This window comes from Peromyscus leucopus, chromosome 17 (genome assembly GCF_004664715.2).
Source record: "Peromyscus leucopus breed LL Stock chromosome 17, UCI_PerLeu_2.1, whole genome shotgun sequence".
NCBI lineage: Eukaryota > Metazoa > Chordata > Mammalia > Rodentia > Cricetidae > Peromyscus > Peromyscus leucopus.
The window spans coordinates 44,946,788-44,971,260 of NC_051077.1; the positions used below are offsets into that span (position 1 = coordinate 44,946,788).

Sequence of the window (24,473 nt, forward strand, 5' to 3'; positions counted from 1 at the left end):
ATTCAAAGCTTAAAGATGTCTGTGCTATTAGCTATTCTCATTCTGTACCAGGCTCCAGGTTTTCTCTCTGTCAATAGAATTTCATATGTAAACAATATAAGTACTCGTGAAGAAATTCAGGTAATTTAGACAGTGGAAAAATTGTTTATGGATTTACAGACTATACACACTACTATTCTAGCTATATTTCTGTAAACACATATAAGATAAATATTGATAGCTACACAATTTAGAAGTAACTACTTCTGCACACAATTAAATATATACATATATGCATATATAATATATATCTGATAAAATGAACATTATTTACTTATGCAAATGCAATTTTGTAGGTTTAATCTGACTAGTTTTCCCATTCAGTTCAGGTTTTGTAAGCCATTTTTCACTAATGTAATGAAAAACACGAGGCAGCCTAGCTTTAATGTAAAGATGCTCATTTACCTTCCATTTCTGGAGTTTCCACACCAGAGATTGGATGACTCCATTGGTCTGGCTTCCAGTGCCAGCTTGACAACAGAATGGCATCACATTATGGTGGGGCAGCTTGTGTGAGAAAGCATAACACTGTGAAAGCAAGAATCAGAGAGCTAGTTGGGCTGAAGCCTTATAGAACAAACTTTTTAGAAAGGATTCTCTTCACAATTATTTCCCAAGGCTGGCACACATAGAACAAACTTTTTAGAAAGGATTCTCATCACAATTATTTCCCAAGGCTGGGACTCATAGTGTATGGCCCACTAGGTATACTCCACTTCTTAAAAATTCCAATGCCTCCAAATATCCTCACCTTGGGGACAAGATTCCAGGATTCCTGGAGGACGTGAAGCCATATGCAAACTGGAGCATGGACCTTTTCTTATGCTGTTAATGTTGGGGTTCCTTTACAAATGCTGATTTTCCGTGAGCAGGGGATCAAGTACTTATTTCAGTGTAGGCTACAGAGCAGTCTCATTTACTCCTACTTTCCATGCACCTTCTAATTCTTTCAAGCCTCTTTCATTCTGAAATGTGGCATGTGGGGAGGACTAGATTCACGGGGTGGACAGGCTGGGATTTTAGCGTACTTCCTGTCTTCTGTACTTCACGTAGGTTTTCCATTCTTTTGACAATTCACCATCTTGATGAATAAAATCATAGGATGCAAAGAGAATGCTCCCACATAGTTGCCCATCGAGGGTAAGCAGGAAAATGATGAATTTGCTGTTTCTGTGCTTCAACCATTTGCTGACTGCCATAAAAATATGGGTTGGCTGGTTCCAACAGTTGTATTTCTCAAAGACACTGTGTACTCCTATTAAAAACAGCCTTCCTAATAATAAGATCTTTTTCTGACATTATTTTTGAGTGATTTTTATTTATTATTATTATAAATTATACACAAGAACATGTTTAATTACGGTCTTTTCCTCCATGTATGTTGTATACTTTGACCACATATCCATCATTCCACAGACTTGCTTCACTGCCCTCCTCATTGGCTCTTTCTTTTCATCTCCCTTTTCTGTGCAGTGCTTTTTAGACTTTTTTACTCCATTGTTGCACATGAGACTCATCTCTCAGCTGCTCCAAAGCAAGCAAATTGCATCACTTGAGAGAATGAGTAGTCTATTGGAGCTTCCTTTTAATTTTTTCTGTGTGTCTGCAGTATTCCATCCCCGAGGCTCAGAAAAATCAAAATGGAAAAAGACTGATCTCTGTGGGTAGCATAGGGCTTGTTTGATTGACACAAATCATGATCTTACCCCTGCAGCGAGAGCTCCTGGATGTGGTGGATAACTATGAGTCTGCAGTGATTGTTGCCCCAACGTCCTCTGGTAAGACCTATGCTTCCTACTACTGCATGGAGAAGGTGCTGAAGGAGAGCGATGATGGCGTGGTTGTGTATGTTGCACCAACAAAGGTAGGATCCAGTGCGTGTAATAGTTTTCTTCATTCCAAAACTTACTCAGAAATATTAGACTTTGGTTATATGGTAGACTTCGGTTATCTAGTTTTCTTTAATTATTTTCACCAGTTAAAAATTATCATGCAAAGTAATGGGCTTTATAATAGAATGTTTGTATATAGTTTTTTTTTTTTTAACTTTTTTTGACCTTCCTTCACCACTCCCCTCTCCTAGGATGCAATCCCCCTCCACTGCTACCCTTCATTGTTGTGTAGACCCCACTCCACTTTCAAGTCATGTATGTTCTTGTAGAAAAATATTAAAAGGTCTTAGTCATAAAAACAAGCCCAGGAGCCAGGTATTGGGGTGAATTCTGAAAGATCAGAGAGACAGAACAAGCCACAGCTAACCTCACCTCGCCAACTCCTCAGCTGATCCTGTTTCCTCAGACTGGAAGCCTCTGAGTCCTCATCCAAATGCATCTCAGCTGAACTGCTGCTAAAAGCCTAAAAGCTTAACAAGGCTCTAGTTCCTGGTCCTCACGTCTTATGTACCTTTCTGCTTCCTGCCATCATTTCCTGGGATTAAAGGCATATGTCACCATGCCTGGCTGTTTCCAGTGTGGCTATGAACTCAGAGATCTGCATGGATCTCTGTGTCTGGAATGCAAGGATTAAAGGCATGTGCTACCACTGCCTAAATCTATGTTTAATATAGTGGCTGTTTTATTCTCTGACCCCCAGATAAATTTATTGGGGTGCACAATATATCAACCTCATATTCTATTATTTTATTTCTCTTCCCCCTAATGACCTGTTTTCCCTTTCATAATTCCCTTTCTAGTTTCATGCCCTATACCCACTCTCACCCACATTATACATATACTAAAAACTAAATTTTATTATCCAAATATAAGAGAAAACATGTGGCATTTGTCTTCTGAGTCTGTGTTATTTTGCTTTATATAATATTTCCCATTTTTCTGTGAACAACATTGTTTCACTTTTGTTTATATTTGAATAAAACTATCTATTTGTACATTTTCTTGTTCTATTAATTTGTTCATGCATGTCAAGGCTGCTTCCATTTCCTAGCTATCGGAGTAGTAGAAATATGAACATGGATGTGCACGTATCTCTGTAGTGAGACTTGAAGATCTTTGGGTATATACCCAGGAAGGAGTGACGTAGCTAGGTCATGAGGTCGTTTTATTTTTAGTGCTTTGTGAAACCTCAACAATGGTTTCTATAAAGAGTATACCAGTTGATACTTTTCCCATTGTGATTAAGGGTCCCCCTTTTCATATATTTTCCCCCAACTGTTAATACTTGTTTTCTTGATTTAACCATTCTACTTAGAGTGAGATGGAATTTCAAATCTTTCCAAGTTCCTGTTGTTATTCAGTGAGCTTATGCTATACTCAGAGGCAATTGAGTTTTTAGGTGTACATTTAGTTGTACATTTTTATATTTGCATATTTACATGTGCATTTCTATGAGTAGTGATTTGAGTGATTTATTATGCATAACTTTTGATATTTCTTTATTTGTGAAGTGCTTGATGAGGATACATTTGCCTATTTTTCATAATGGAAGAGTTTGCCTTTTTACTAATTCATCAAATTTCTCTGAACCACAATGAAATACATATTCATGGTTCAAGCTTTTATCTTACATTATGAATGACTAGAGTTATCTATTCCAATGATAATATTAAAATTCTTGTATAATTGGCACTATCCACATTTTCATTTGGAGGCTGTCTTCTTTCTTGTTCCTATTGCTGTGATAAAACATCATAACCAAAAGAAGTTTGCAGAGGAAAGGCTTTATTTCAGCTTACACTTCCACAGCACAGTCCATCACTGAGAGAATCAGGGTAAGAACTCAAACTGTCCAGAACCTGGACACAGGAATTGATGCAGAGGCCATGGAGGAGTCCTGGGTATTGGCTCCCTCCCTCTCGGCTTGCTCATCCTGTTTTGTTATGGCAGCCAGGATAACTCACCCAGGGCTTTCCTATGCCCAAATGACGACACAAGCGTGGGTCAAATTAACATAAAACTAGCTGGCACCAGGGGATTGTGTGTTCAGATACATTAATGTCACTGACACTGGAATTTCACTTTTAAATATATTTATGGATATATTATAAATTTTACACTTTCATCTATGTGGTGTGTACATTTGGGAGTATAAAGCATGTAACAGTTGTTTTAAGGTTTATGGATTCCACTGGACATGCTGTCTGCTTGATCCTAAGGAGACTATACAGATTTGTGTATGTAGTCAAGCTTCTGACATCTGGGGGAGGTTCTGAAATATGAGATACTAATCTATCTCTTCCTGTAGTAGTGATTTTAGTGATTTATTATGCATATTATGCATTGAGTGATTTATTGTGCTCTTCCTGCGATAGACTCAGATTGTAAATGGTGATCATTCGATTATTGTGCTATGAATGTTAATTCTGCTATAAAGGACACATTTGCCATTTTACTTTCAGAATCAAAGTAATCAAATCAGTAATCAAAGTTCAGATATTTAGTCCAACAGCTCAAAGGGAGAGCTTTTTAGTGTAGTGTAGGTAGAGGAAAGGGTTTATCAAGTTTTTTGAATTCATAGCAGAACGTAATTTTAAACATCTCTATAATTCCATTAAGTTTTGCTGATCTACACTTTATTATGTAGCTAATACATCTGTTTTCCTGTCAACCAGGCTCTTGTTAATCAAGTGGCAGCAACTGTTCAAAATCGTTACACCAAAATTCTGCCAGCCGGTGAAGCTCTGTGTGGTGTTTTCACTAGGGATTATCGTCATGATGCCCTGAACTGCCAGGTTGGACATACTATTTAATAAATTTGATATCAAATTATATAACAATGTTATATCCTTTTGACTAGAAATCTAACACTTTCACAAGACCTGTGAAAATAATTTCCTTGAATTTGTGAAGGACAAAACTGCTTCAGAGAAAATAGAAATTTGTTACATTCTAAAGAATGTGAAAAATAGCTGGGCTGCGGTGGCGCATGCCTTTAATCCCAGCACTTGGGAGGCAGAGGCAGGTGGATCTTTGTGAGTTTGAGGCCAGCATAGTCTACAGAGCGAGATCCAAGAAAGGTGCAAAGCTACCCAGAGAAATCCTGTCTCGAAAAACCAAAAAAAAAAAAAGTGAAAAATAGACTCAGTTCTCTAAAGATGCTTTCGTTTTGATTTAAACTTTTAGTTTATAGCTCATTCATCCTGTTGCTTTACAGTGGGATTCAAAATGATCCAAAGATCTTTACATGCTACCAAAACTTGGTGGACAGCAACATATTATCATAATTACTTTCTCTTTTTAAAGATACTCATTTTAGTTAATAAAAATGTTGTGTTGTATTGTAGCTAATGAATGTGTTGTAGTGTTAATGAATTTATGGTTTTCTTTCTTATTGAATTTTCAGATCAATAATTAGGATACAATGAAAAATAAAACATGCTTGTAGAGCATTATATTGTAGAATTGGCATTGTGCTGCCTGGATTGCCTTTCATAGTAACATTTTTCAACACAAATTCTCTATTACTGTTAGATTTGAAAGAATTGAAATAGTTAAAATTAATGACTTTGATTTTTATATGTTTTTTCGAAAATATTTAATTATAACATTTTTATTTATTCTTTGAGAATGTATACATGTTTAAAGTGCATTATGATCATATCCACCCACCCTCATTTTCTCTTTCTATCCGTCTTCTCCCTCTAAACCACCACACCTCTCCCAGTATCATGTCCCTTTCCCAGCAGCCACTCAGTGGCAATAACTCCTCGGCAGGGGTGTGGCCTTGTGAGCTGCTTCCTCATTCATGCTGGAATTTCAACTGGTTTGATTTTCTGCAGGTCTTGCACAGATAACCACAGTTGCTGTGAGGTCATGAGGGAAACTGCCATGACGTGTGGAGAAGATGGCAGTCCACAATGCTCTACCCCTTCCCCTGGCTCGCTCGTTCTTTCTATCTCCTTTACTGACCGTTTCCTGAAGGGCTTGGGAAAGAGGTCAATATTGGTGTTCCATTTAGGGCTAGACACAGTTGGAAGGCCCAGAAAGAAGAACCTGCCTGCAAATTTGATACTTTACTATTTTGTTTAATAAATTGAAGTTTCATGTGGTCTAAACTAATACATCACAAGTGTAATGAATCTAATTCTTAGAAGTAGTATCAGATTTCTACTATTAGAAGATACATTCAGGACTCATAAGCTTTATTTACCTCGTGTAGTTTTATAACTATGCTCATTCTAAGTGTTACTTCACATGATACTGTTGTTTTTAGGTGCTTATTACCGTGCCTGCCTGCTTTGAAATTCTGCTACTTGCTCCTCATCGCCAAAACTGGGTTAAGAGGATCAGATATGTTATATTTGATGAGGTAGGTTTGATTTCACTTCTCAGGCTAACTTCCCAGTGTTCTTAAATACTGCATGTCTTTGCTGCTTTGGGACATCTGCCCTTGGATGGAGTTCAGTTTGGTGGCAATTTCCTTCTGAACATTTTCCCCAGTTGAATTACCCTTTTGGCTCACTTCTTCTGCTGTGACTCAATAGTGTAAATGGGTGAGAGTTCTACATGCCTGAGAAACCAGTCTTCATCGGGGATGCTGTTGTGGAGGAGACAGAATTAAACTCACGACACGAGTTTCCCTTGATGGAAATCCAAAATCAAGTCTGGTCTTCAAAGCAAAAGTTTTTCTATGTTCTTCCAGCAAGTGATGCTGATGATACAAACAATTCTGTCTGTTCCGACTGTTGTATTTTAAAAACAGCGAGAAGGAGTCACACCATACAACAGGGCCCACATGGGAGGCTTATTGAGGGGAAGGGAGAGAAGGGACAGAGACCTGGGGACCAGAGCAAAGGAAAAAAAAAGAGAAAGAGATGGGAGTTGGGCAAGGCCAGCCTTTTATAAGGAAAGGTAGAGAATACACATGGTGGGTGCTCTTACTGGCTGCAGTTGAGGATATATCCTGTCAGGACTATAATTTTTTTGTTTTGTTTTTGTTTTTTTCAAGACTGGGTTTTTTTGTTTTTTTTTTTTTGTTTTTTTGTTTTGTTTTGTTTTGTTTTGTTTTTGTGAAATGGTCCTGGCTATCCTGGAATTTAGTCTATAGGTCAGGCTGGCCTTGAACTCAAGAGATCCACTTGCCTCTGCCTCCTGGATTAAAGGCTTGTGCCACCACTGCCCACCTAACAATGACCCTTAAGGAAAACAAATAGCCTATTCAAAATATGGTTTTAAAAGTATGTTTTTAAAAAGACATTTGTGAGGAAATACAGAGTGAGGAACTTATTGTTAGACCTAAAGGGACAAGGGAAGGAAGTATTTGCTTCAGGTTCCAAAAGAGATTCTGGTTGAATGGGCTACATTTCAAGGAGTGTTCCTTAGCTGAGGTACACAGCTGGATCGGGCAACCTGGGAGGGGGCCAATGGAAAACCGATCTCAGCTTACTCCCTCAGTAACCACAGCTCAGAAGTTGGTCAGAGCTAGAGATCCAGAGAACACGGAATCCCATTGAAGTAGTATTTATGGATCAGTTTCCCTGGGCAGAGAGCATGGGGTGAAAACCAATGTAGATGTAGAAGTTCTGATGGAAGCTACAGAGTGAAGTTATATGGCAGCATCATTGAGTATACTTATTCACAGAGACCTAGAGCATCCTAGGAAAATACATTTTTTTTTGTTCCTGGATTTTAAACTGAGAAGAAAAAAGAAGCCTATATTTAGCTAATCTTTACTTCGTTTCAGTAATAATAATAATAATAATAATAATAATAATAATAATAATAATAATAACAATAACAAACAGCTTGTAATCCCAGAGACTAAATCCAGGTCTCTGAAGTAGTCCACCACTGACCCAAATTCTGAGCCCCTTCCTTTCTGTTGTAAACTTGAAATTACCAAACAAGCTGGGCTTTTATTTATTTATTTTTTTGATACTGACTTGTTATGTTTATTTTTAGTTAACCTACATATTTGTGTCCTGGGGACTCTGGATAGTTTTATTTAAATAATACAAGGCCATACATACATGTAGATCAAACACACATATGTATAAAATTTAAGTCTTTTAAAGTTTGTCTCCAAGTGTCAAACGTAACTTGTTTATTTAAGACCACATTCAAAAAAAAAATAAAACCTTTTGTCTGTCTAATTGTGTTTGGTCATGCATTCATTTACTCGGCTTCATTTGAGATATGCCTCCCTGTACCAATGCTAGAATCATCCAGATTTGAAGATAAAGATTAAGTGAGAAAGATAAGTTAAACCAGGGAATACAGATGTTTGCAAGGTGCCAGTAGTGCTACTGTGAAGATCGAGAGTGTCAATCACAATTACAACCATGACAGAAGGCAGGCTGGAGGACTATTCTGGAATGGATGGATGATCGGCAAAATCTTTTTAAACTAGTGACACCAAGATGAACTTCACAGATTAAGAGGCTGTGGTTATATTTGTTGGCTTCATACTTTATTGATAAGACTGTTTTATACATGGAGATAGCAATGTGAAAGTTCTGGGGTGTCAAATGTATGCTGAGAAACCAAGAAATGGCTGATGTGTCTGGCGTCGCAGGAAGACTGGGGATGAGTGACTTCAGATGATGCTGGAATAGTAGAAGTGGGCCCAATATGCCAATCATTGTATATCTCATTAAATGTTTAAATTTGTCCCACAATGAATGGAAAAACATTAACCAGTGACATGACTAGATACGGCTTCTCTTTGAAGCATACTATTTTGTCTGTGATGTCAAGAATGTAGGTGTACAATTAGAGAAATAGTCCCAAAGGCACTGTATCCTGACTAAGATGTGGTGGTGCTTTGATTGTCAATAAACATGGCAAGAAATACATAGGCCTGAAAGAAAGTTTTGAAAGCAAAATAAAAAAGAATCACAGATGGGTTGGTTAAAAATATTAAGGAAATTTCATGTGCCAATATGTCCTACATCTGGATTCTTCTAGCACTTCTTTAAACTTCCCATGGTTCATTAAAGGTGATGGGAAATACTTATGACCAACTTAAGATTCCACATATTATTTTAATTTGCCATTCTTAAAGCTAACCTGCCAGTTGAACACCTTCTTTTCTTGTATAGGTACATTGTCTTGGTGGAGAAATTGGAGCAGAAATCTGGGAGCATCTCCTTGTCATGATCCGATGTCCTTTTTTGGCCCTTTCAGCTACCATAAGCAACCCTCAACATCTTACTGAGTAAGGATTAGGTTCTATTTTGGACAGAATGTTTATCTGTTTTTATTAAGATTTATTTATTTATGATGTGTACAGTGTGTAGCTCAGTCAGTAGAGCACGAGACTCTTAATCTCAGGGTTGTGGGTTTGAGCCCCATGTTGGGCACCATTTGTAGTTGAAAGTTTTCCTGTGTCCTGCCCAGTCAGCAGCAGCTCAGACCCAAGTAAACACACAGAGACTTATGTTAATTAAAAGTGCTTAGCCATTAGGTCAGGCTCACTACTGACTAGCTCTTGCATTGACACTCATCCCATTTCTGTTAATCTATTTGTTGCCACGTTTTCCATGGCTTTACCTGTGTGCCATTACATGCTGTTCCCTGCATGACAGGCTGGTGTCTCCTGCCTCAGCCTTCCTCTCCAGAATTCTCTTTGTCTGCTTATCCTGCTTATACTTCCTGCCTGGCTACTAGCCAATCAGTGTTTTATTAAACTAGTATACAAAAGCATTATTGTACAGCAACAGTGTTCTGCCTGCATGTATGCCTGCACACCAAAAGAAGGCACCAGATCTCATTATAGATGGTTGTGAGCCAACATGTAGTTGCTGGGAATTGAACTCAGGACCTCCAGAAGAGCAGCCAGTGCTCTTAACCTCTGAGCCAATTTCTCCAGCCCCTGTTTATCTGTTTTGAGAGTTTAAATTTCATACATCTCTTATGGGCTTTAGAGTGACCTCAATTTTTGGTTAACTCATAGTAATCCCTGAATTTTCAAGCTATTCTCTGTTTAGTTCTTTCTGGTAAGTCTTGGCTACTCTCTACAAAGAAGTACCCCGCACTCCTTGGGTCAGATCTGCAGCTGAATAGGAAGTATCATATCATAGCTCAAAAATAAAATGATAGCTGCATATTCCTTATCTTCCCCCCACCCCCTTTACTAGGAGACAAAAATCAGGTGATAGACTGATACATTCAGCCAATGATTCCAAGATCATCCCATTTTGTAGACATAATTGTTTAGAAAGGGAGCAAATCTGTATTAGTTGAAAGTCACCCATCTTGTCATTGAACTTGAATGTTGACTACTGATAACAATGAATCCTGTCGCATCTCACATGTGTCACATTCCTTGCTAAGTATTTTGCATATAGTAAATTATCTTAAATATCATCAATATTTGTGTACTACTATTTCATTGTTATTATTAGATAACAGTACTTTTACTATTCTATTGATTTTTTTAAACATGAAAGACAGTCACAGAAGTATTAAATGATTCATGCAGGATTCAGAATTAATAGTAAGGAAGCTATAATTTTATTTCAGGTTATATGGCCCTAGAATTAATTCCCTTCTGTGAAAATTTTAAGACACATGAGCTTTTTGTAATTAATTATTTAATTTCATGTAAGTTGTTTCTATTTTCTGCTTAAATAATGTATGAGTTGCTTTTTGTGTTGATAAATACCTTAAAAGCGGTACACCTTTATTTAGACTCATGGTTTTAGAAAGATTTCAGCCCATCACAGTGGGAAAGGCAGGGAGAAGAGGCTTCATCCATGGAAATGGAAGCCTGAGGTGGCTGCTTACTCACATGGCAACAGACAGGAAGCAGAGACAGCTAGATCAGAACCTAGTATAACCTTTGTGTTGGCTTATATTGGCTGTCAATTATTCCTCAAAGTCTCACTGCTAGTGACTGGCTTCTGTTATGCAGCTCCCACCTTCTAATGACTCCACAGCTTTCAAAATAATACCAAAGACACTCAAGACATGAACCATTGGGCGCATTACTGATTATAATCTTAAGTAATATGTCTATGTTTTAAAGGTGGCTCCAGTCAGTAAAGAGGTACTGGAAACAAGTGGACAGTGCAATGGGAAAAGGAACTTTTTCCAAAAGAAATGCTGGCTCCACAGCCGTCATCACAAAGACCAAGTACGAGTAAGACAGTCATACAAAGTTAGACTTGGTACGTATGCTCTGTGCATTTGTATGACCTTGATTTTGTTTGGTTTGGCTGCTTGATTTAAAATTATTCAACTCATCACATTTCTGATCATTTGGAAAAATCTCCCTTTTCCGCTTTCAGTGCTCTATGGAGAGAGATACAATGATCTAGAGAAGTATCTGTGTTCTGTGAGACAAGATGAGGTTTGCTTTGATCATTTTCATCCGTGTGCTTCACTAACCACAGATCATGTAAGTAACAGCCTTTGTCACAGTCGTTCCACAGAACAGCACTGCCCGGCTAACAACTGAAAATGCAATACTGTGTAGATGGTAACGGAAGCGCAGCCTGATGCTAGCATGTAGAGGAAACACTACGACTTTGATTTAAAAATGAACAGCAGTGTGCTAGTTTCCCTATGTTATGATGCTATCCGGATCCTTGGAGTTCAAAAACTACTAAACACTGTAACGATGATTTTGTGAGTTTGGGGGCACTATTTCTCCCCACTCTCCTCTTTGTTAGGCACCCATGTCTGCCTGTCTCTCTTCACTAGCTCATGACTGCACCACGAATGAAATGCTGAGGATTTAACCTCTCCTCTCAGTGCAGCTACAGCTACACCAAGCTACAGTAATGGCCCAGTTCAAATTCCATTTTCAACTGAAATATGGAAGAAATCCTGTGCCTTAACTTATACTAAGAACACAGATGTTAAGCCAGCCGTCAACAATAAAGAAATCCTTTTGTTCCCTCCCTCTCTTCCTTTTCCCCTTTTCCTTCCTTGTCCCTCCACTCCCTTTCTGATGTCTACAGATTTTTAGACATTCTCAACATTATCCTGTATCTTTAAAAGTAGCACAGTGCTTTAAAAATTGCTTGTTTTGTTTAAATTGTTCAAGACATGTTATCTTTAAGCAGCCTCAAGTATACTGGTTCAATGCTTGCTCCAAGTGCCTTCCCCTTCCACTTGGTAGCTATTAATGGAGTAGCCAGAAAGCAATAGAGTAGCTACAGTGTAGTCTGACCCTACGTGACTTCTGCAAAGGTCATGCTGTTGTATGAGCCTTAAGAGTTTTAGAACTTGGTAGCAAGAATATAGAGTAAATGCTAGGCTTAGGCATTGTTAAATAAATTTTAACAGCCACTTGCATAATATGTACTTATATAGGCCATTTCCTATTGAAGAAAAATAAAAATGAGTATAAATTCCAAATGTGTAAATAATTCTGAACATTTTTATTACACTTAGATTAAATGAATGTACTGAGTGGGTTAAAAATACCCTAAAATGTGATAAATTGTAAGGGCATCAATAGAAGAATCATCTACCTCTCTGCTTCCTTTATGGCTATGTTAGAAAAATGATTTCCAAAAGCAACAGATAGGAGAGTACAAATGAGCTGGCTTTAACCCAACAGAAGCAAGGGATCGCCAGTGAGGGATTGCCCTTGGCCATGTATGTCTTGTTCCTGGCAAATTGCAGCCTTGTTTGACCTTTCCCCTCAATTATCATGCCATCCAGGCGCAGCTGCTGCTGTCTGGAGAGCTGTTGGCCTGGGAAACACTTGAAAGAACTATCATCTCTTGCTCAATGTGGAGTGATTGTTAAGATCACCCATGGTACTAGGGAGACTTGCATTTACAAAATAATGAAAGGGCAGAACACCACTGTACGGCGATTCACTGATACTTCTCTTTTCTCTCTGCCTAAATTGGTTCAGGCTTTGCCTCTTTGCTGGTTTGTTGTGGGAAACAACAAGATTGAATCCCCCAGCTTGGACCATAGAATTATTAAATTCTTTTAAAATTACAAAATATGAACTTATTAAGTGATAAAACATATCAATGGATGGTGAGCCAATCATGTGCCAGACATTTGGCTAAGACCCATATCTATTATCAAGTTTATTTCTCACAACAATTTAGTGACACAGACAAAAGTAATATTTTATCTTTAGAAATGAGGAGACTATAGTGTAGCTGGAATTTTCCCTGGTCCTGCCGGCCCCACAGTCCCATGTTCCTCGGGTCCTGCCTGGCCCTATGGTCCCTCAGCCACTTATAAAATAATCTCTCAGAGGCTTAATATTATTTTCAAACTGTATGGCCTATGGCACACCTCTCACTAGCTAGCTCTTATATCTTAAATTAACCCATTTCTATTAATCTGTGTTTTGCCACATCTTCCGTGGCCTTACAGGCCTGTTGGCTCTGCTGCTCCTTGGGTGGCAGGCTAGCATCTTTCCAGACTCTGCCTTTCTCTTTCCTGTCTCTCTCCTTGGGTTTCTCTGCCTGCCTCTAAGCTGCTTTGCCACAGGCCAAAACAGATTACATATTAACTAATGGGAACAACATATATTCACAGCGTACAGAAAGATATCCCCAGCACTGAAGCCTGTGTGAAAGGGTAAGAAACTTGAGAAATGTCAAGCCTGTGACTCAGCAGAAGATTTGTATTTTAAAACTTAGAAGGATTCTTAGATTAATTTTTGTTTCATTTTGGTCTGGCTAAAAAGGTCACCACTCTCAAGCAACAACTGAAAAGAGAACACAAGGCTAACATTGCCTGTGGGGATAGATGGATGTCTCCGTAGTTAAGAGAACCCTGCAGAAGACCTGAGATTGTCTTCCAGCACCCACACTGAGTGATTCACAACAGCCTATAACTCCAGCTCCAGGGCATCTGTCTCCCTCTTTTGGCCTGGAGGGAGGGGGCAGAACCCCCCCCCCACATAATTTATGAAAATTCTTTTTTAAAGGCAATATGCTCAATGCAGTCTTCACTGTTTTTCCAGCTCTTAATCTTCAATTAAGTATTCCTTGTAAATGTTTGCGTTTTGTAGGTAAAATAAAATATAAATAATAAATTTGATTTAATTTTAATCATAGATTGAGAAGTATGGATTCCCTTCTGACCTTGCCTTTTCACCCCGAGAAAGCATCCAGTTCTATGACACTATGCTTCAGGTCTGGAAGAGTTGGCCTCAGGCCCAGGTAAACAATCTTCATGGAATCCATGCTGTTATGGTGGAATCCACCATTGCTGTTCCAAAACATATGGTCACCATTTCTACCACTTGCATTTGGTGGTTTAAAATGATTGGCAGACCTTTTCCTAGAGGAAATGGCCTCCTTATACCTTCCTAGTTAAATGGGCTAGAAATGGTATTTTATGTCAACTCCTGAAAATGTCCCTTCTTTCTCCTTCCCAGACACTGTGGTATCTGGGTCTCCTTTCCCACTCTGGGTTTCTAGTCTTCAGATACTTTTCACTTCATTTTGTTCTCTGTGTCCTGACTGATGGTTGCTTTCCCCAGAGACCTGTTTGCTCTGTCTTCTTGCCTTTGAAGAGTTCATACATAGTTCTATATACTAGAAGGTTTGGGGAGGTAAGAGAAGTCCACTGCCTCTAACCTAAGAGATCATAAAACTGTCAATAAAAAAATATAATTGAGAAATACCTTTAAGTTTTCTGACATTATTTTTATAGAATTTTATGTTCTTCCTTTCCCAGAACCTGTGTCCAGAGAACTTCGCTCATTTTAAGAACAAAATAGTCATTAAAAAGTTGGATGCTAGAAAATATGAGGAGAGTTTAAAGGAAGAATTCGTGAATTGGATTAAAAATGGGAATGAGGAGCAGGTAATTTCACACATTTGACTTGATGTATGGTGATTCTGAGCTGGAACAAAAAAAGAGAAAGGAATTTTTTTTTTTAGATCTCTTCTTCAGTGTCTCCTAAACTTGGCCACACACCATGGGTTTCTCATGGATTTGATGGCAGACAAGAGAGAAATACAGGGCTCGTGGTTGGGACGATTGATGTTTTTGCAGTATAGAGATGGGACTCAAGGAACTGAAACACATTTTCACCTTTCTTCCTTTCTTAGTTTTGGAGTTTTATTCTCTTTAACAAGTTATCATTTGGGAATTTCATGTGCATGTGTTTTCAGATCCATTCCCCAATCCTCCCCCACCAAGTCCTCCTATATCCCTCCTACCAATCCCTTCCAACTTCATGTGCTCCTTTCAAACTCACTGAGTCCGCTCAGTGTTGCCTATGTACACGTGGGTGCGGGCCATCTCCTGGAACATGGGCAGCCTGTCAGCCAGCATATGAGAAGAACACTGACTGCCTCCCTTCCACGGAAGCCATCATTTGGCAGTAGCTCCTCAGTGAGGGTTTGTGAGCCCCCCACCTCCATGCTGAAATTATTTCGGACTTGATCTTATGAGCTTGTTTGCAGGTATCCACAGCTGTTGTGAGCTCATGTGTTCCATGTCCCTGTCATGTCCAGAGACACAGGTTTGCAGCTGTTTTGGGGGTTTTATTCCTCGTGATCTTTATTTTAAATTGTAAGGACTCTTTAAGTAAAGAAGTCTTACCCTGGAACTAGATGCTTACACATTTATTTTGTTTAAATTTATCATCAAACATTGAGATTTCTGATTTTTTTTTTAGGAACAGTGTACATGATATCTTTTTCATGTGATCCTGTCCTCACACCTGTTCCTTGATTTGTTTTTTCTTTCATTTGGAAACATAATCTAGTTAAGTTACATTTTCCTTTGGTTATCTCGTCATTCAAAACCTCTCAGTCAGGTTTAGGTATGTTTTCCTATGCAGTGTGGAGAGGGCTCCGTTCTCCTGCTATGGCGGAAACATTGCTGACCGAGCAGAGCTTTTCCTCCTGCTGGATTTGTGTTGTCTCAAACAACTGCAGGTGTGTGCGTGCAGTACACCAAAGTTTGTTATCAAGTCTGCGGTTTGCATGTGTCTTTGCTGTGGCTTACCACAGTCCTGTGGTGTAGTCTCATAAGATTATTTTGGAGAATGACAAAAACAAAGATTAAACAACTATGAAAATAGTTTCTTTGCTGTGCACATTTTAATACAAATACTTTCCATTCACTCACCATCACAGGCCAGGATGGTGCTGCAGAAACTGAGTCCTGATTTCCATGACTACTCAGGGCAGATGCTGAACTTCTTTCCGAATCTTGTTGAGAAGCTCAAGGAAATGGAGAAGTTGCCTGCACTGTTCTTTTTGTAAGTTATTTAACATTGTGACATAATTTGTGTTAGGCTCCTTCTTTTAAGGTACAGGAAATCATATACACGTTACCACTGTGGTCTAGTACTTATTATTTCTTTGGGTGTTTGTTCACTTATCAAAATCATATGACTTATTTAAAGTCATAAAATTGTCTATATCCACTTTTTGTTGTTCTGGTTCTTTTTGTTTGTTTGAGATAAGATCTTGATATGTGCCCAGGCTGGCCTTTCTGTCATAGTCTCCTCTCTGCTGGGATTAAAGACATGCATGCACCATTATGCCCAGTTTTAGTTATGTTCCTAAAAGTATTTTTAGTTAGCCAGGCAGTGGTGGCACACGCCTTTAATCCCAGCACTTGTGAGGCAAAGCCAGGTGGATCTCTATGAGTTCAAGGCCAGCCTGGTCTACAGAGTGAGATCTAGGACAGGCACTAAAACTACACAGAAAAATCCTGTCTCAAAAAAACCAAAAAAAAATTTTTAGTGTTCTATTATTTTTTTTTATTAAGTTTGATACCTCGTTTTTTTGTTTTACTATAAAGTATCATTTTTGTTTGTCTTAGGTATTACTAATAATTTTCAGTACAGATCTTGGTTCTTTGCAAAGTCCATTGAACATAGCCATCATCGTTACTATCCTGCACAAAATTTAAGTTTTTATAATATGATACAATATATATTGGTAAACTATTAAGCTATTTCAAACTAATTGTAATGAGAACTATAACCTAGAGCCAGTGATACCTTGCTAAATTTCATGTTACAGAATGTAGCAGCTTAAAATTGAATATACTAGTTTAATGGATCCAGTTCTGATAAAATTTCACCAAGGATAAGTGTTTATAGATTAACCTTGTTAAGCTTGTTAATTATGTGACAAGAGAATACTTACTGTAGACATTTTCAAACTACTCTCAAGCCACAGGATCATGAATAAATAAAACCATTGTATTATAAACTTTAATACTTATGCACATGCTCAGAAATATATAGTAATGAATCATATTTGGTGATAGAAACTCAAAACAATGGTAGTAGGTGAGGCATGCTCCTATTTGATTATTTTTGGAGATTCTAGTAAAGTTGTTCCTTTTGCCTGTGTATGTAGAACAAGAGAAAAACTCTTTCCTGTGCCATGAAAAATTCACAGTTATCTGCTTCCCTTCCAAGTACAGCATGGGTATTAGAAGCAAGAGCCATTCTCTGTGTCTGAGATACGTATGCAAGCCTAACCGCAGTGTTGAAAATCACAGAACAATTCTTTATCATTTATATATTCGCATGCATAGGGATTTGAGCACATGTAATTGTTCTTCTATCCCGTTGAAAGAATTCAGTTGGTCAATAGGGGAAAAGCATACTTACTGATTTAGGATAAATAGTACGTGTCATTGGAGCTTCATAAGGAAACAGTGACCCAATGACATGAGGAATGGACACTTCAGCCTGAACTGAACAAAGTTGCAAGTTGTACAAGTGTGACACACTAAATGGGCATGTACCATTGTAGTTCATGGAGGGGAAAAATAGATGCCCAGGAAGAAAAGCCTTGTACACACTTCTCTCTCTCTCAACTTCTCATTCTTATTAAATGAAGGGCCATCTCCTCCTGGTACAAGGATGGCATGTTCTGAACTGTGTATTCATAAGGTATCTGAAAAGGCTGATAGTAACAAAATATGATATGTAAAATTCTGTGTGTGGAGTTCTATCTGGGTACTTCTAAAAGTGCCTTTGAAAGACAAACTGTGAAAATCCTTTCTTACATGCAGTGTGAGTGTTAGTCTTTAGTGGCTTATCACATATTGATAGCCCCAACATTCTGTACTCCGATGTTTGGGAAAAAAAATGTGTGGAACGTGTTTAGAGGTTTGGAGGTTGGAAATGTTGATCAGTGCTTAAGGGCATACATTTCAAAGCCAGGGCTAAGCATAAATCCCACTTCTCTCCCTTTAGCTGGGTCACAGATTGCCAGGCACTCAGTGACAGTAATCATACAGAAAATTTTGGTGAGACCAAAATCTGAAGGTCATGAGTGTGTAGTCCAGTGGTATAAAATATTAATTGCTTATGTGCCATTTCAGGTCATTTTCATTCTGTGTAATTCTGTGCCAGAGAGACTTGGGAGGCACAGTTATTTTTAAGCAATGTAGTAGGGTTTTTTTTTGTTTGTTTTGTTTTGTTTTTTGTTTGTTTTTGGTTTTTCGAGACAGGGTTTCTCTGTGTAGCTTTGTGCCTTTCCTGGAACTCACTCTGTAACCCAGCCTGGCCTCGAACTCACAGAGATCCACCTGCCTCTACCTCCTAAGCACTGGGATTAAGGGCATGCACCCCCACTGCCCTGCAGTGCTATAGTAGATTTTTGAAAAGAGGTAAACTGTGGTGGAAATGACTGGAACTTTCATGACATAAAAATAATATCACAACCGTACAGTCAGAAATGTGGATTAGAAGATACACTCTGTTACATACTAGCTGTGTATAATCATGGGTAGGCCCTTTAATCTCTCTATATCTCCATTTTCTCATTTGTAGTATGGGAATGATAGAGTTGGCATAATACTTGGTATAATGGTTGTTGTATCAAATGAGTTATTACATTCAAGGCGCTTAGAATTGCCCCTGACAACAGTAACTGTAATACATCTATTCCTCTTCTTATTTTGTTACCTAATTTAGTCAAGTAGCATTGACTGCCATTTCTTAGTTCCTGCTTCACCAGGGTAACTCCCTCCATCTTTGTGGATTGTGTTTTTCTAATTCATTTTTGTGACACTGGCTGGGAATCGATCCCAGGGCCTCACACACTAGAAACTCATTCTACACTGAGCAATAACATCAGGCAGTTTTTCCCCCTTTCTGTTTTCTGATAAGATCTCACCAAGTTACCCAGGCTGGTTTTGAACCCATTTGTATATTAGGCTAACCTTCAACTTGTAATCCTCCTGCCTCAGCCTTCCTACTAGCTAGGATTGTAGACAGGCCTGTGACAACAGGCTCAGCCTCACAATTTTTAAAATACTGAGTTTGCAAAGTTTTGCTTTTTTTTTAAAGAAAATCTTTTGTCCCACACTTTAAACTTAACTTTATTATAAAATTCCAACCTGTCATGTGCTATAATATAATACAACATGTTATCCAGTGGCTACTTCAGACACGGTATTTGGCTCCTAGCCACAGTGTTGAAATGAAATGATTTTTCTCATAGCCTGCTTGTCATCAGAATCTCTACATTCTAAACACTGTGAAATTCATGTGATGCAAATGCGTTATGTTTGCTTTTTCTGTTTCTGGAGAGATAATTCGACCAGCAATGTTGGTTGCTCAGATCTCAGAAGTCTAAATGGTTGAGATGCAGACAAGGTCCACAAGGTGAGCCCCAATGTGCCAAGAATTCTGCCCCTTTAGAGTCCTAGGTATTTATATTTTCAAGGTATAAAGGCCATGTCTAGCAGACCTTCTTTCTGGTTTGTAAAAGCTATGACCTCCAGGGCTTCCTCCCTTCTAGAAAGAAGTAATTATGTGATAGTGAGAAACTATGCCTCTTTCCACTTTGTCAAAAGAACAAATTTTTTGGGTTGACTAAAAACCTTTCTCATCTTTCAGGAAGGTGTGTAAAAGGTGGGGGTGATTTTCTCTTTTTTCTGTTTACAAATCACTGCTTCCCTTGTTTCTGGGCATGTCTGTCCTGTGGAGAGTTTCCATGAGCTCACACTGCAGTGTAACAGGAATATGGCATTGGAGAAACTTAAGTTTCACTTCACGGTTGCTAATTTGGAGTATGTGGACCTATAGCACCCAGAATTCAGAATAAAATTAGCAAAGGTGGCCTTCAAAAACCCACAGGTATATGTCACTGTCGTGGTTTTCATGTGACGTGCTTTCCATCAGTGTGTGTTTGGACAGTTGGTGCTAGCTGGTGGTGCTGTTTTGGAAGGTTTTGGAAAGTTATGAGATGCTACCTTACCCACGGATCTGGTCTGGGATGTTGTCATTTATCCTTCTCAGATCAGAGCTATGAATTAAACAACAGACTGCAGATTATATTTGTGCAGATATGTAAGCCTTTCTGGGTACCTTAATGCTTTTCTATTGCTATGAAGAGACATCATGGCCAAGACAACTTGTAGAGGAAAGAATTTACTGGGGTTCACAGTTCTAGAGAGTTACAGTCCTTGACCATTATGGCAGTTGGATGTGACAGCAGGCAGGTAAGCATGGTGCTGGAGCAGTAACTGAGAGAGTACATCATTATGAGAAAGTAGGGTTCAGAGAGAGATAGCTAACTGGGAATGGCACGGGCATTTGATACCTCAAAAACTGATCTCCACCAACGAGGCTACACCTCCTAATCCTTCCCAAACAGTTCTACCAACTACAGACTGTATTCAAATACATGAACCTATTGGGGACCATTCTTAGTCAAACTACCATCCTGGGCCACTGGGGTCAAGTCTTGAAGTCTTATAGCCAGACCCACTTTCTGTTTGTGCTCTGCCTCCTGACACAATGTGACTGGCCACATTTCGTCGCTATGCTTCCTCTTATCCCAGAATAAGTAACTGTGTCCTTTCAAACTGTAAACCAGTTTAAACCCTTCCATAATCGCTCCTTGTCAGCCATTTACTCATAGCCATGAGAAATATAACACACAACCAGAAAAGATGGAGAGACCTAATCTTATGACAATATGATATTTTAAATACACATTCGTTTGCTTCCAGATTTAGATTAGGTTCTGTAGAAGGATGTGCTGAGGCTGCCTGCGAATTCCTGGAGAAGAAACAGGAGGAGAAAAGGCCTCCCAAAGCTGATAAAGAAGCTTATGACATGGCTAACAAACTTCGAAAAGTTAAAAAATCTTTGGAGAAACAAAAGATAATGTAAGTATTTCACTAGGCAAATTGGCCACATAAAGGTTTGTAGAATCCAAATGTCCTAGTAGGAAATGCTCATTGAAAATGCTATAATGAAATTCTAATTATGACTTGGATTGTTTTTGTTTTTAAATTTCAGAGGGAGAATTGAGTGAAGATAAGTGACCAGCAGCACATATTCCTTAGTTGCATAAATCAGTTTAATTTATGGTTGTTTGAAACAGGTCCAGATTCTCTAAGTCTATGTGTTTTACAGAACTTGCTGGTAGATCAGAGAGACAGAATAAGCCACAGCTATCTCACCTTGCCAATTCCTTAGCTGGTCCTGTTTCCTCAGGTTGGAAGCCTCTGAGTCCTCATCCAGAATGAATCTCAGCTGAACTGTATTGCTCCATAGCCTGAAAGCTTAACCAGCCAAATGCTTAACCAGGCCAATATACTTCTAGTTTCTGGTCCTCACGCCTTATATATCTTTCTGCTTTCTACCACCACTCCCTGGGATTAAAGGCTGGCTTTCTGGGATTAAAGGCGTGTGTCACCATGCTTGGCTATTTCCAATGTGGCCTTGAACTCACAGAGATCCAGAGGGATTTCTATCTCTGGAATGCTAGGATTAAAGGTGTGAGTGCCACCATTTTCTAGACTTTGTATCTAGTGGCTGTCTGTTCTCTGACCCCAGATAAATTTATTAGAGTACACAATATTTTGGGGAACAAATACCACCACAGCTCAGCCTGGTAGATTCAGTCAAGGCAGGTCCAGTTCCCTCTTCCCTTCACCTAGGCTGAGCAAAGTGTCCCTACATAGACCCTAGGCTCCAAACGGCCAGTTCATGCACTAAGGACAGGTCCCGGTCCCACTGCCTGAGCTGTTTGAGATATTTTTAACTAAAGAGCTAGAACTCTTTTTAAAGTTGAAACAAACTTTTAGAGCATCTCTGATTCAAATATTCCAAATTTTAGAGAAAGTTAGAGTTTGTTCTGGATCTTTTCATATACAATGACTCTTCGTGTTTTGCTATTTCCTGGGTAGTATATTTCTTAGGTAGTATGGAAGAAGTGGACTCCCAGGAGAATGTAGGTAGGAAGTGTAAGATTTCTTGGGAAATGATCCTCCTTAGGATATCTCTGCTTCAGGGTTTCAGGAGCCACATGGTCAAGGTGGGTTGGTGACCAGCAACTCAAGCTGTCAAAATGAAAGGTGTTTAATACATTCAGCACTCTCACTGTAGGAAGATAGGGACCCTACTTCATGCCCTATGCTTTGGAGGACAAAACTCTGACCCTTATCTGTCTTCATCCATTTCTATAATGCAGGAACCCGTAAAGAAACACACACACTAAGAGCTCACTCTTACAGGGTCACGTGTGTTGAGCTGGAAGGACATTTTGTCTGTTTTTTTTAGCAGTTTTTATTTATTAACAGTGTTTTACTTAATAGTTCAGAAAACTGAGTTAGACAACATTCTGTATTCCTCTGTAAGTCCATTAGCATGTGTTTTGAAAACATAAGGCTGGTCATAATCATGACATTCCCTTCCTCATTAAGGTTAATGCTCCTTGGAGGTGACGTATTCTGGATCTGTGATGTATATGACTACATGGTAGAATGCAAGTGACCTCATCTTCCTAGGTTCAGAAATATCTTATTTGCATAGTTAAGAGACAAAACATGTACAAAAAGTATACATGAACCTAGTGATTGTAAAAGCCTGGTGTATTCAAGGGTCCTGGAGAATACAGAGTGATTACCTAAGAGTCTCAGCCGGGTTATGTGGCACATGCTGAGAAGGGCTGTCCATGTGTGTACATGCCTTGGTGTAGGGTGAGCACATAAGGAAATCATGAGGAAGAACAGGAGGAAGGCAAAGTTAAGAAGGTGAGGCTTCTGCTAGATGATAGCCTGGGCTTGGCCCCTGCTCACAGTGTCCACCACAAGGAGGAAGGAGAATATCCTGAATTGGCAAAGCAGAGAGAGGAGAGCACATACCTCCCACCTGAGTGTGAGAAAGACTGAGGGGGAGACAATGATCATCACATTAGCAAGATGAAGCAAGGTCATCTGGGGAATGGAAAATAATGGAGGAGAACACTATAGAAAAATGTCACATCCACAGTGGTTTGATCTTGAGGGATCATAGGCTCCAGGGGCTGATGAGTAAACACATTAGGTGCAAGGGACCGAGTCATGATAATATAAATGCAAGAAACAATGATTCTGGCTGGTAAGCACGACTTAAGATACTCTGGGCTCCTGTGGTGATTGGATATAAATACTGATTTTTTGAAATTTTGTTCTTGTAAAGAGATGAAAAAAGCCAGAAACCCTCCAGAAGATTGGATCAAAGCATCATTCATGAAGCTGAGCACAATTACCTTCTGAAGAGTCTGGAGAAGAATCTGGCGATTCCCCAGGACTGCACGTATGCTGATCAGAAAGCAATAGATGATGAGGTTAGCACCCAGAAGAGACCGGTGCTCCCAGAGGGAGTATTGTTCCTCAGAGAAGCCTCTTCCATGCAGACAGTATTGACCATACAGCATGAGAGAAGTCTCTATGAAGTGGAGACATCGTAGACAGGACCTTTGCTGCACAGAACATTCACGGACCTTGCAGTGTACACTTAAAATAGGCTCAAGTTTTGTAGACTGATTTTGTCCTGATGACAGATTACCCAAGTGGCTGCTTTTGCACCATGTCTTCTGTAAAAGTCTGTATATTATAGTCAGAATGTGTACCCCTGTAGACTACTATATTTAGATACTGACAGTATTTCTTAAAATTAGAGTTTTCCTATATTGTAGTTAAAATTTTTCACCAAAGAGTCATTGGGATATCTAAAATTGGGTTAGCCCATCATCTTTAAACTTTTTGTCCTTCAAACTATTCCTGTTTTAGATAACATATTTAACAATAAATGTAGTGTCATCATACATACACACACACTCACACTCACACACTCACTCACATATGTTTTCATTGTATCATGGTTCTTCTTTTGTCAGTTTCTTGGTCTATCTAGTTTTCATGACCATGTATGGACACCATTGTTTTAATTGATCCTTGACATTCTGTCTTATAGATAGTTATGCAATCAAAATAGCTAGGTACTAGTCTTTTACTTTTGGAGATGTAAACTTGTCCCTTCTCTCCGAGTGTTGATCTTTTTATATATTATAACACTGGACACAACTGGAACTCCTCCTTATTATGTGGATATTCTTAAGGCCATTAGTACGTCATTTGCAGTGGGAAGTAGGCATTTCTTGACCTTACAGTATAAAGGTTTTGCTTTACTTTCTGGGGAGAACTTTAGAAAAGATTTCATAGTCACTTGATCTTGTTTAGACAGAAGTGGGCCACAGTCTTGAATTTCCCTTGGGGCTGTCTACTCCACCGGCAGAGTTTTCTATCTCACAACTGAAGTGAGATTTTCAGGAACTGAGAAGACTT

The 24,473-nt window shown here is 38.9% G+C and overlaps 1 protein-coding gene across 1 annotated transcript in view; it reads left to right on the forward strand.

Annotated features, from left to right (window-relative positions):
* LOC114701096 (probable ATP-dependent RNA helicase DDX60) overlaps nt 1-24,473 on the forward strand; it is a 93,599-nt gene that overhangs the window by 41,494 nt on the left and 27,632 nt on the right. The window contains 12 exon segments of the mRNA XM_037211761.1: nt 1,754-1,903; nt 4,607-4,726; nt 6,208-6,303; nt 9,035-9,150; nt 10,963-11,048; nt 11,051-11,104; nt 11,225-11,334; nt 13,976-14,080; nt 14,601-14,729; nt 16,013-16,137; nt 20,868-21,026; nt 23,326-23,473. Of these exon segments, the coding sequence (XP_037067656.1) occupies nt 1,754-1,903; nt 4,607-4,726; nt 6,208-6,303; nt 9,035-9,150; nt 10,963-11,048; nt 11,051-11,104; nt 11,225-11,334; nt 13,976-14,080; nt 14,601-14,729; nt 16,013-16,137; nt 20,868-21,026; nt 23,326-23,473 (1,398 nt within the window).